General features: G+C 41.6%; 1 protein-coding gene across 1 annotated transcript; it reads left to right on the plus strand.

The window, feature by feature from the left end:
- Positions 1-4,300: 4,300 nt before the first annotated feature.
- Positions 4,301-11,544, plus strand: serpine2 (serpin peptidase inhibitor, clade E (nexin, plasminogen activator inhibitor type 1), member 2). The gene is given in 9 exon segments (NM_001141691.1): positions 4,301-4,443; positions 6,454-6,743; positions 7,135-7,362; positions 8,134-8,331; positions 9,147-9,345; positions 9,963-10,060; positions 10,438-10,524; positions 10,660-10,743; positions 10,995-11,544. Coding segments are annotated over 8 exon segments (1,194 nt in total). The 5' UTR covers positions 4,301-4,443; positions 6,454-6,481; the 3' UTR covers positions 11,033-11,544.
- Positions 11,545-12,738: the final 1,194 nt, after the last annotated feature.

Genomic DNA, 12,738 nt, shown 5'->3' on the forward strand with positions numbered 1-12,738 from the left:
ATAGGCAGCGCAGTTTATAATATACAGTCAAATTTAACAGGTGAACAGTTTATATTTGACATTGAAGTAGGCCTATGTATGTTACTGTAACAGGTGAACAGTTTATATTTGACATTGAAGTAGGACCTATGTATGTTACTGTAACTAGGCTACCCTATTCCCACTGGGGGCACAATGGTAAAATCAATGTTTCCACATTTCCCAGTGGTTGTAATTGTATTTTCTCTACAATGTTTCAGAATTCATGGGTAATCCATCATATTTAGGTTGGGGGAAAAGTTGATGCAAAATATTGTTGAATTCAAACGTTCTGCTGACAGGTCAACAATGTGCCATTGTTTAATCCTATAGAAACTGACACAAATCCTTTTCCAGATACATCATAAATTACTGCTAAAGATTAAAACATCCTGCCAACACAGTGGTAGTTTATGTAACATATTTGAACGTATAGGTCGTCTACACAGTATTGTAGTGCGATAAGATTGGGGCATAATTGTCTATTTAATCTCAGAGCCTATACCAAGGCAGGACATAGAAACCGAATAATATATTTAACTAAATATTGAACAACAATTCATCTTTTGCATAGTGTGGGCTGTAGCGTTTATCCTAATTTTAAATTGTTTAGAATATACAATCAATCTTTCTGAATGCATGGACAGGTACTCGCTATATACTGTTGGTAACATGCTTGTTTAGTTTGAAAAATTCACTACAAAATATCAAAACATTCTGCGCACACTACAGAAATGTGATCAAAAAAGCCATTGCTCTTTAAGAAACTGCCTTGGCCTAATTCCAATCGTTTTTTAAATTATACTGCAAATAAAGAGCGTTATTGGCGCCATAAAAGGTATATGGAGGGTGTTTTCCAGGCGGGGTTTTAATGCTCGTTCACACGCGCAGTTTTATGACAGGTCTTATTTATAACGAGAATGTATTGTTTTCGCCAAGTTTATACAATATTTGTGTGCGTGCGCAGACTTTTCAGAAATGGTGCACTCAGAAATGTAATGTGAAATGTACGCAATGGTTATAGGTTCCAACCTGGGCAGAGGAGCAAAGGCTCTGTCTGTGGGGTCTATTAAAGGGAAGGATAGCGAGGGCTCCAATATCTCCTGTAGATATAGAGTAAGGGTCTATTACGGGGAAGGGCAGAGATGGCTCCAATATCTCCTGTAGATATAGCCTACAATAGAGCACATGTTATTTGCGTAAATGACAGCAGTCTGCAGGCAGGATCTGCTTTGCTTCTAGTTACATCAGCCTTAAGAGCTGGACATGCTTGCATAACCACATACACGCTGCCATAGAGTTACATTAGAAGTGCCCATCCAAGAAGGCTCAAGGTCGTTGGCCGCAGATAAAATGACGTCAAATCACTACAGTAGCTTTGATTGGACTGATCATGACAACATCATACTTTCAAAATCTTAGCTAGCAGTCATCATCATGAATCAAGTTGACAATCTACTGGGAATATACCTTTTAATCCTTGTCATATGAAGAGAAATTATAGATAAAACATATCTGTGCTCATTGGCCATTGGACAAAAACTACACAAGTTGGAAATCGCAAATTCAACAATGAGTGGTTTGGAAGGAATCAGTGGCAAAGCAATCACTAGCCTGCTATTCAGTGGAGTGGCTGTGTGGTCCCAAATCTGGGATTAAGGGTCTCTTTTCCAAGGTTAAAATGATAAACATTCAACATTGGCCATGCTGTCAATGAAGCATAATTTGTGCCGCACTCAGAACAACTGTTAACTCGGAACTGCAAAATCTGACTTCAGTGAGTTCAAGACAACTGGGAACTGGGGAAAAACGAGCTCCGACTGGGAAAATACGTTTTGAACGGTCATCCAACTCGGAATTGTAAATCCGGAACTCGGGCCTCTTTCAAGAGCCACGACCTGAAGATCACTGACGTCATCATGATTCGACAGTTTTTTTCAGAGTTCCGAGTTGTCTTGAAATCACCATAAATCAAGAGAATGCCAGACTTTGATGATAAAGTTCGATGACAAAATTTGCCCACGAAGGACCGCTGCGCCACCTTCCTGTTCAAGTGAGCACAGCACAACAAGGTGAGGCCAAAAATGTATTGTATGCTACTGCATAAATTATGTAATATGGCAGGGAGATATGTATACTGGAGCTAAGAAAGTAATACTAAGTGTTGTGTAGTAAACTGTTAGTAGCCCACGTGCCTCACCCTAATAATTTGGTCTATTTTCCCCTCTTAATTTTGCCTACTGTTCTGACTTGGTGGTGCACATGTAGCCTATAACCTGTTTTAGAGAAATGCAATCATCGAGCGTTGGACCAGAAACCGAAAGGTTGCTAGATCGAATCCCCGAGCTGACAAGGTACAAATCTGTCATTCTACCCCTGAACAAGGCAGTTAACCCACCGTTCCTAGGCCATCATTGTAAATAAGAATTTGTTCTTAACTGACTTGCCTAGTTAAATAAAGGTTAAATAAATAAAATAAAAATCGAATTTTGTAAGAGCTTTCATTGTCTGCTTATATGCCCCCTTAATTTATCCTACGGTTCTGACTTGGTGTACAGGGAGAACACTGTAAGAACGGCCCATGTTCTGAATTCTGTCCATGTACATTTCAAAAGCGCTGAACAAATAGTTATATTGACTACATCCGTCCTAGCTCGCTCATTAATGTCTTTATCGAAATTACGGCTTGCCTCTTATCCGCTTGTCGTCCCCTTATGCCATAGTTTGTACATTTCAATTGTCAGTAGAAACCACATTTGTTTAAGCAAGTCAGCAATATCAAAAACAATGTAAAGGCAGTAAATGAGGCTGAATTAACTGTTTTGCTAGCAGACAAGGCCAGGTGTAGCAGTGGTAAGGTGTTGGGACAGCTTTATGTAGACCCTAAAAGTTTGTGGGCACCGAAATTCATGTATTGTTTAGTGTTGTGTTATGTACTGTAGTCGCGCTGCTGGCATGCATCCCCCCACTAAGATGTACATGCTAAAATCGCCACTGTGTACCTTCACTCTTAATTAATCTCCTGTAACTCAACACGCCATACATCCACTAACTCTTTAAAACATAATGTGTGTGTGTGGCACACAGGTAAACAGAGGCACCAGGTGGTCCTTTTGTCCTGCCAACAGTTATTTGGGGGACCCATACTGGGGCCACTGGGGGAAACTGACTTACAATACAAGCTGTCTTCCAATGTCTCCATAGTGAGTGTTGGAGAGGTGGAGTTTGAATAGGCTACTTATAACTTTATGTTACAAACACTTTCTCTTCTGGGTATGAAATGTCATTGCGGGGTGAGCCACTCCCTTGTCTGTGCATTAACCCTTGTGCTTTTCTGCAAAAAAATTACATCCATTGTGGTATGGTCATATTGACCCGCACAGTTAATACACACAACTTTATTTTGTCTTGTCAGACCTTTCAGAAAGAAGAAATACAAGAACATTTGATTTCAAAAACTCTATATTTAAGAACTATTTGTTGAACATATTTCCTTTCTCCCAAACAAGCATTTTCTGTTCGGAGCTCATTTTGGAGTGTCAGAGATCTGCTCTACTCACACTGAGGAGAAGCTTGGGAAAGCTCATTTTCACCCAAATATAATTATAAAAGTGCAACCAGAAACAGTCAAAACAAAATACATCAAAGACACTTGTTTATTTTGGATCTGTGTAAATATCTCTACACATGAAAGCCTCGGGGTCAAAATGACCCACAACATCAGGTTTGTATACAAAATCTACACAGACATTCCAAAACATATCAGTGTGTCCACATTTTGAAGTTAGGTTCATGACCCTAAATGAGTAAAAGTAATTTAATTTCATGTAGAAAAAGATAGATTAACTAGTGTTTTAGACAACTCAAAAGTGGAAATGGGTCAAATTGACCCACAACATAATATGAGGTTAATAGAAATGAGTAAACGAAATTAAGCAAATGTTTAAAATAGGACACATATCACATGCAAAACGCTAAATTAAATGAACCATTTTGAATCCCAAATGGTAGGCTAGCAGTTATAAAACAGTTATTTCTAACCGTGAACTATCAAGGAAACACTATACTATGGCGTTCTCATGTTCGTTAACATGTTCGCTGTCACTTCCTGTTTACAGTAGCCTACTATACACTTGCAAGTTGTCACTTTATGCGTTATTTTTTCTTCTCTCAACAACCGTTCTCCGATTCGAATTTGACTGTCGGGAGGGCGGAGTTCAACTCAGTAAAACCCTCCATATCATAACCTTGAGTGTCAGACAGCACCTTTACCTTTGGGACAAACATCGACGGAGACCTTGTGCCTGACTGTTCACTCTTCTGGTAACTCGAGAGAGGCTGGTGTCGTATTCATATTGCGTTACCAACCGGAACTGTTTTATGCTCAAATAACGTTTTTGGACCATTTACATCCAAACTATTCAGGTAAGGATCTGTTATCTCCACATGGAGACGCGATATACAGTTAAAAAATGTATGTAGGATATGGCAATGTTACTATGTTTCAGGCTAGCCTACGTCGTATGTACAGTTGGAGAGATGAGTGATGTGAAGCCACATTGTTGCCAGCCAGGGTGGACGAATATTCAACTTCAAGTGCAACGCTTCAAAGTGGATCTATTCTAATTAGCTACTTTGTAAACAATGGTCATCATTGGTCAACACCTGTGTCATATTCTCATTTGTCTCGACTTCACGGTTAAACGTCATGTACTGTTAGCAAAGCCCACCACATTTCCAGAACTGAAATGCAGAATTAAACTGCTGTTCATTTATTTTTTTCAATCCATGGATAGTGTTTCTCAAAGTAGATGTCAAGGTGATTTAGTTGGCTGCTTGTCAACTAATTTATTTATTCAAATTTCCAGACTGGCATCCTTCACTTTTGCAACCAATTTTTATGAATAGCCTACAGTAGGGCAGGCTTTAGCCTACATTTTACCAGCCAACACACACACACAGCTCGGAAGGAGCTCTGTTTACAGTCTGTCTGTACATGTCTGAACTGGAGTTAGTTTAATTAACTTGTAGGGAAGAGGCGGGTGGGTTGTCACCAACCTTAAATACCTCGGCTGCAGGAGGCTATGACTGAGTGTTGTTGATAGTTCCTGGTCAAGATCGGGCTTGGTGTTGGGTTATCTTGTTCTGTATCACAGTGAGTAGCCTACTGTTCCCAGGGCTTTTGCTTTTACAAACAGTTTCACAACAAAGTAACTGTGATCAGGATTAAACATCCCAAGGAATGTCAGAGAATTCCAATGATTGGCTTGATAGACCGCTGCGCCACTCAAGAACCCTAAGGCGCTGCATCTCAGTGCTAGGGGCGTCACTACAGACACCCTGGTATGAATCCAGGCTGTATCACAACTGGCCGTGATTGGGAGTCCCACAGGGCAGCGCACAATTGGCCCAGTGTCGTCTGGGTTTGGCTGGTGAAGGCCGTCATTGTAAATAATAATTTGTTCTTAACTGACTTGCCTAGTTAAATAAAAATGTATTGATATAGGCCATATGTAGAGACAAACTCCTTACTTATATTATTTAATATTTTTTATAATATAATTCACCCACCCCATCTGTTTCTCAATCTGTACTTAGACAATGGTTGTCTGGGTTTTATTGCAAGCTGTTGCATAAAGCCAGTGTTTCCACAGGAAGGAGGCTAGAGCTGATGTAGTCTTCTAAAAATTGCTGTAAGACTTAATATGAACTATAGAAAGATTGGCAATGAGGTGCCAATAACAGACTTAATATGAACTATAGAAAGACTGGCAATGAGGTGCCAATAACAAGACTTAATATGAACTATAGAAAGACTGGCAATGATGTGCCAATAACAAGACTTAATATGAACTATAGAAAGACTGGCAATGAGGTGCCAATAACAAGACTTAATATGAACTATAGAAAGACTGGCAATGATGTGCCAATAACAAGACTTAATATGAACTATAGAAAGACTGGCAATGAGGTGCCAATAACAAGACTTAATATGAACTATAGAAAGACTGGCAATGAGGTGCCAATAACAAGACTTAATATGAACTATAGAAAGACTGGCAATGAGGTGCCAATAACAAGACTTAATATGAACTATAGAAAGACTGGCAATGATGTGCCAATAACAAGACTTAATATGAACTATAGAAAGACTGGCAATGAGGTGCCAATAACAAGGTAATTAGTGCACTACTTGTTACTGGTTTTTGGTGCTGACAGTATCCATTAGTCATGTTTAGACAGCATGACTAACACTTCACTTGACAATAGTGATACTAAGGCCAGTGCCATAGGGGCACAAGACCTTTCAGCTCCTGTCAAAACCATAAGGAACAAGAACATGCAAGACTGCTCTCTCTGTTTGGATTGTGGTGAACCACGTTGAGTCATAATCCTACGTACAAATGACTTCCATGACACTCTCTCCTCTTCCAGGTGTGTGAGTCAATTAGTGAGACCTGAGATGGGCCTCCCCTCGTTACTGTGCCTGTGTGTGCTGGTGACCCTGTGTGGCCACCGGGGGGTGCTCTCCCAGGCCCCCTCCTATGGCGAACGGGGCTCTGACCTGGGGCTCCAGGTATTCCTGCAGGTGGCCCGCTCCAGACCCCAGGAGAACGTGGTGCTCTCCCCCCACGGCGTTGCCTCCATCCTGGGCATGCTGCTGCCAGGCGCCCATGGAGAGACCCGCAGGCAGCTCCTCACAGCACTCCGCTACAAGAAGAATGGTAAGACCCTCAATACTAGTCCTTTCATAGCCTCATCCAGTGTCTCTCATTAAAGGGATACTGCAAGATTCTGCCAATTAAACCAATTTTATTCTTACCCAGAGTCAGATGAACTCATGGATACCATTTTTATGTCTCCTTGCAACATGAAGGAAGTTAAAAGGTAGTTTTGCGAGCCAATGCTAACTAGTATTAGCACAATGACTGGAAGTCTACAGGTACGCTAGCATATGCTACTGTACTTCTAGACTTCCAGTCATTGCGCTACCCAGAGTAACAACATGATGACTTGAAGGACATGCCTTCCAGTCATACTCCTACCCCGAGGAACGACAAGGTTTTCATAAAATCCCCAAATATCTCATTGAAATTCCCCAACTCTTCTTTCCAGGCCCTTATAAGATGTTGAGGAAGCTCCACAAGACGCTGACAGCCAAGTCCAACCAGGACATCGTGACTATCGCCAACGCTATGTTCTCCCAGCAGGGCTTCCCTATGGAGGAGGCCTTCATGTCCTCCAACAGGGCCAACTTCCAGTGTGAGAGCCGGACCTTGGACTTCACTGACACCCAGGTGGCTGCAGCCACCATCAATGACTGGGTCAACAACCAGACCAAAGGTGAGACTCCAACTGGAGACAAGCTTACTGTAGGACAGTGTTAAAGGAATTTTATATCTTGATGATAATAATCAATTTGCCTTGACTAATGTCCAAGGTTTGTAAGACAATGGGTTAAAATAATTAGGCAAGGACTCAGCTTTCTGCAAAAGGTTTCTGTAGCTTTATTCAGAACGTTCTGCCGTCAGGATAACAAAAGTCATTATATAGTTCTTGCTTACTTACGCACATGCATTTACACACAAACTGTTGGTGACCTGCAACCCCCATAAACTTCTCACGCTGTTTATCACCTTCTGGCTCAGCCTGTTCCTTTCGTTCAAGGTTAGGAACTCTCTGAAGTTTTACTCCCTTGACCATCTGTCTCTCTATCTCTCTATACTAATTGCATACACACATTTCTTTCCCTCTCCAGTGGTTCCTGGACTTTCCGGAACTAATCAGACCAATCGATCCCTACATTGATCATTACATTGATTATTCATTAACCCTGCTGTATGACTAATAATTCATCATGGTTAATTGATTCATTTACCTTTGTTAGATAATTCTCTTATCAGACAGTCAATTAGAACATTACCATAGATCTCTACTGGTATGTAATTAGGCTACATTCATGTAGCACCAGACTTCATTTCACTAGGTCTTGTGGGGATTTTACATTAAATGGGGGTAACTAACTTGTCCTATTCAATTCATTGTTTATTTTGGTCAGTGTGTCATTTGTTTTGGAATCATACATTTTCCTGACTGCTGTGTTCTAATTTACAGGCCACATCCCCACTCTGGTCAAGGCAGACATGTTGGACGGTGCTCTGACCCGCCTGGTGGCCGTCAACGCCATCTACTTTAAAGGCCTGTGGAAGTCCCGCTTTCAACTGGAGAACACCAAGATAAGAACCTTCAACGCGGGAGACGGCAGTGCATACAAGGTCCCTATGATGTCCCAGCTGTCGGTCTTCAACATTGGTGAGTTCTGCTCTGAGACCTAAGACACCACTCTGAACCCTTCTGACCTGCTCACTGGGCTAATATTCTGACCTGTGTGTGAAATTATATACTGTACTAGTCTGCTGTAGTTAGACCACATAATTCCATCTTGGCTGAAGTTTAGCCTGTTAAGTGACATGGATAGAGTTTGTCATGTTGGCCTAAGAGTAGTCAAGTGGGGTATTTATCAATGCCTTACAGTTTCAGGACAGAATAGCTACTCTGGACTGTCTGGGATTATTTCCCTGACATGCCTAGTTTATTTTTGATAATAAATTGTGAAAGCCTCATGAATTAATCATTACTCTTGGGAGTCATATTTTCAACCTCCATTTACAGGGTAAATACTATAGAGCAACACATTTGGCAAGCATATTTCTCAGACATAATTGACAGGTTAAATCACTTTTCTGTGGGTTGATATGAGTATAATGGGAACCATATTGTTGCTTTATGACTACATATGGAGTTCAGCTTTGATGACTTGTTTTATGACTGTTTTACAGCATGATTGTACATGTTGGATTGGTATCACTGTGGTTTTGGCGTCTATGTCTTGCAGACCACATCCCTACCACAGATTGTCCTGGGAACCAACAAACGTCATGCTTCTCATTATGCAACTAAAGCCAAACTAGACTAAACTCTTTGACATACAATATTCATGTCACTATAGAGGAGAGATATAGTATCGTCATAAGGGTGTTGAATATTGTCCGAATTTCAGATAGACCAATAATGCGGTAACACTTCTTAGCCTACGGTATGGATACTCCTGACCCCTTATCTCCTAGGTCTGGCCAGCACACCGCAGGGGCTGAATTATAAGGTAATTGAGCTACCGTATCACGGCAACAGCATGAGCATGCTGATCGCCCTGCCATCGGAGGAGGACACGCCGCTAGGTGATGTCATTGCTCACATCAGCACAGCCACGGTACAGAGCTGGACCAAGCTGCTACACCAGAGGAAGGTCCGCCTGCTGCTTCCCAAGTAAGACCCAAACACAACAACCCACTCACTGGTCAAAAACCCTTACCCAGGATTCTGTTCAGTAGGACGCAATGTCCTGAACACATTGCAGGTAAAAAATATATTGTATAGAGCTGACATTATTGCCCACTACATGACAGATAAGCGTGTCTGTAGTGTTGCACCCCAATGACCAAGTAACTTCCAAGTATTGTTGCAGGGACAGGTCAAAGACAAGACACTCCTGGCTCTTATTTTAATCATATTTAATGAACCTTTGTATAACTAGATGAGTCAGTAAAGAACAAATTCATATTCACAATGACGGCCAAACCCTCCCCTAACCCGGACTACGCTGGGCCAATTGTGCGCCACCCTATGGGACTCCCGATCACGGCCGGTTGTGATACAGCCCGGAATCGAACCAGAGTCTGTAGTGACACCTCTAGCACTGCGATGTAGTGCCTTAGACTGCTGCACCACCCGGGAGCCCTATGGCCAGGAAGCACTTCCTATCAGCAAATAACACACATGCTAACACTCCTAGCTTCAACATTTGTGCTATTTGTTATGTGTATGAGAAGTCTTCACTAATTGGTGAATGAAATGGTCATTACGTCATTGGCCTGTGTGTGTAGGTTTACTGCTGAAGCCGAAGTGGACCTGCAAGCCGCCCTCTCAGCCCTGGGGATAACAGACATATTTGATGAGGGCAAAGCCGACTTCAGACACCTCAGTGAGTGGCACTGGGATCACACATAAAAAAATCACATAGAACTGTAAGGTCTTCTTTCTGACAGTGTATCAACCAACCATTGGTCTCAGTCTGGCTTGACACAATGATGACTGGTGCTAATATATGAAAACATTGTTGACTGTTTACTGCAATGAGAGCTCCAAATAGCCATGATTCATGTCTAGCTGTCCTGTGTGAAGTGGCGAAGAGGAAAATAACATCTTATGCTTCTAACGACTTCTGTAGGCTTTCTGATATTATGGACCAGAATTAACGTGTGCAGACTTGTTGTCCTCTAGTGCCACCCAGTGGAACATTGTTTTTATCAAGTGAACTTTACAGGACTTTAATATTTTGTCATCTAACTTTTCCCTCAGGTACAGAGCCTGTGTATGTATCTAAAGCGCTACAGAAAGCTAAGATCGAGGTCAATGAGGATGGAACCAAAGCAGCTGCTGCAACGAGTGAGTGTTTGTTGGCTTAGTCATTTTGTGTTTGTATTGAATTGAGCTGCACATCTGTGTGGATATTCTCTCTGAATATTAAAGATAAGGCAGGTTGAAGACATGTTTTGATTTGTATTTATCCTTTTCCTCCAGCTGCCATCTTAATGGCCAGGTCTTCTCCACCTTGGGTCATCGTAGACCGACCCTTCCTCTTCCTCATCCGGCACAACCCAACAGGTACAGCATGCTGTCTGTCTGGCTCATTTTTCTGTAACTTTTAGAATGTACTCGAATCATTTCAAAAGACTGACATCCTCTTTGGCAAAGATCACAAGTTGTTTATCTAGCTGTTGTGTAATTGAAACGACATACATCGGGAAGAAGGTCAGGTCATATTCTGTCTTTGTTTTTCTTTCTTGTTGACATGCATGCTATGTTAATTTCCTTGTATTTGCTCTAGAATTACTTGTTGTTTCCTTGGTCCTCAGGTACGATCCTCTTCATTGGCCAGGTCAATCAGCCTTGAGCTTTTCCTGCCTGCAGATATCCCTTTCCCTGGAATGTGCCTTCCGAGCTTCAGAATAATACATTAATATACACAGCACACACTTCCTTTCTCACATGCAAACACACCCATACAACACACAAACACAATTCACACTCATACTCAGACTTGTATTTTTGCCATCTGGAGATTTGTGTACAATATGGACATATTATGATGCTATTTGTTTTAAATGTTTGCATTTGATTTGACTTTTTCTATGGTCCATAATATAGTGTTCTGCCAATGAGACATTTCTGTAGTTTTAATTATCCTTTGTATACTTTCTGGAGTACTTGCTACCTTTTTTATATGAACCTGAATGTCAAACGTGTATATTATATGGGGTACATTTCAGTTTGAATTAATGTTATCGGTGGTTTTACATGTTCAGTTTCAGATTAGAAAGTTACACTCCAAGTCACTGAATTCATTTAGCCACTCAAACCCATGTTTTGATATGTCAATCATTTGCATTAAACTCTGTTTGAGGACTCTTGTACTTAGTTTTTTTTCTTCAAATGGAATGTAACAATTACCATCTGTTATTGAGGTGGATGAGTTGGTATTTGAAAAACTGAACAAATTGAGGGGTGTGCCTACATAAACATCCTATCTCTTGTATCAATCAAATATACCAAACATTCCATAAAGTAAATTCATATATTTATATAGCTATATGTAAAGGATACCTTCTATTAGGGAAAAGTACCTTTGGGTGTGCAAGTTGAGTGGGGGAGATTCTCATTTGGGAAAAAGACCGTCCTCCATCCTCTCCTCCATGACCTGAAAACAACTCAAGTTGGTGAGTGGTCGAGGAGAGTGTCATTTAGTTAGTAGGCGAATGGAGGAGTGTCCTTGCCTCCCACTGACGAAGCACACGTGAGGTAAAGTTTTGCGAGCATGGAGAGGTTAGAAATAGGCAGACTAGTAAATCGGGCTAAGGAAAAGAAGGTGGGTATTGAAGGAAGTCTATCCGGGTGCTCTGCAAGCAGTACAGCGGATGAAGGCATGGCATGAGCGTGGTGAACGGATAGACATGGTTATGGACAGTGAAGGACAAAAACCGAGTGCAGTGGGAACGTGTGTTGAAGTACAAAATATATTCTGCTGTCTGATGGCTCAGAAATTGAACCTGACGAGAGTGAGAATTAATTACCTGTGGTGGTAGGTGTGGTGAAGTCCTCCAAGTCCGAGCCTCACCCCGATGGTCATGCAAAAGATGATTCGGGCACAGTGGAAGTTACATTTTTGGAGAAAGTGGATACATGCCTTTTGGCTTATATGTAGTCTCAGGCTGGGTAGAAAAGAAGTTGGGTACTGTTGAATCGGTGAAGGTAGTTCGAAGTGGACTTGATGATTTTCTGTGTTTCTTCCATCCATAGGGAGCGGGCACTTCGTGTCACGTGCCTAGGGACAAGACCTGTGACTTGCTTTGCTCTCCAGACAGGGTGCCTTTGAAAGGAGTGATTACTGGGGTGGTGTTAAGTGTTGAGGTGGAGCAACTGAAATAAAAAATTCCCTATGTCTGTGACGCCTGCCGTTTGGTGCGACACAGGCCCGGTGGCGAGCGTGGTGAAACTGAGAAGACACTGTCTGTCCTTTTGAGTTTGGAAGCAGTCTTTACCTGATAAAATCAGTTATCTCGTGAAAGCTTTTGTGCCAGACCCACTAAGGTGTTTCAGATG

This window comes from Salmo salar, chromosome ssa20, assembly GCF_905237065.1.
Source record: "Salmo salar chromosome ssa20, Ssal_v3.1, whole genome shotgun sequence".
In the NCBI taxonomy this organism is placed as follows: Eukaryota; Metazoa; Chordata; class Actinopteri; order Salmoniformes; family Salmonidae; genus Salmo; species Salmo salar.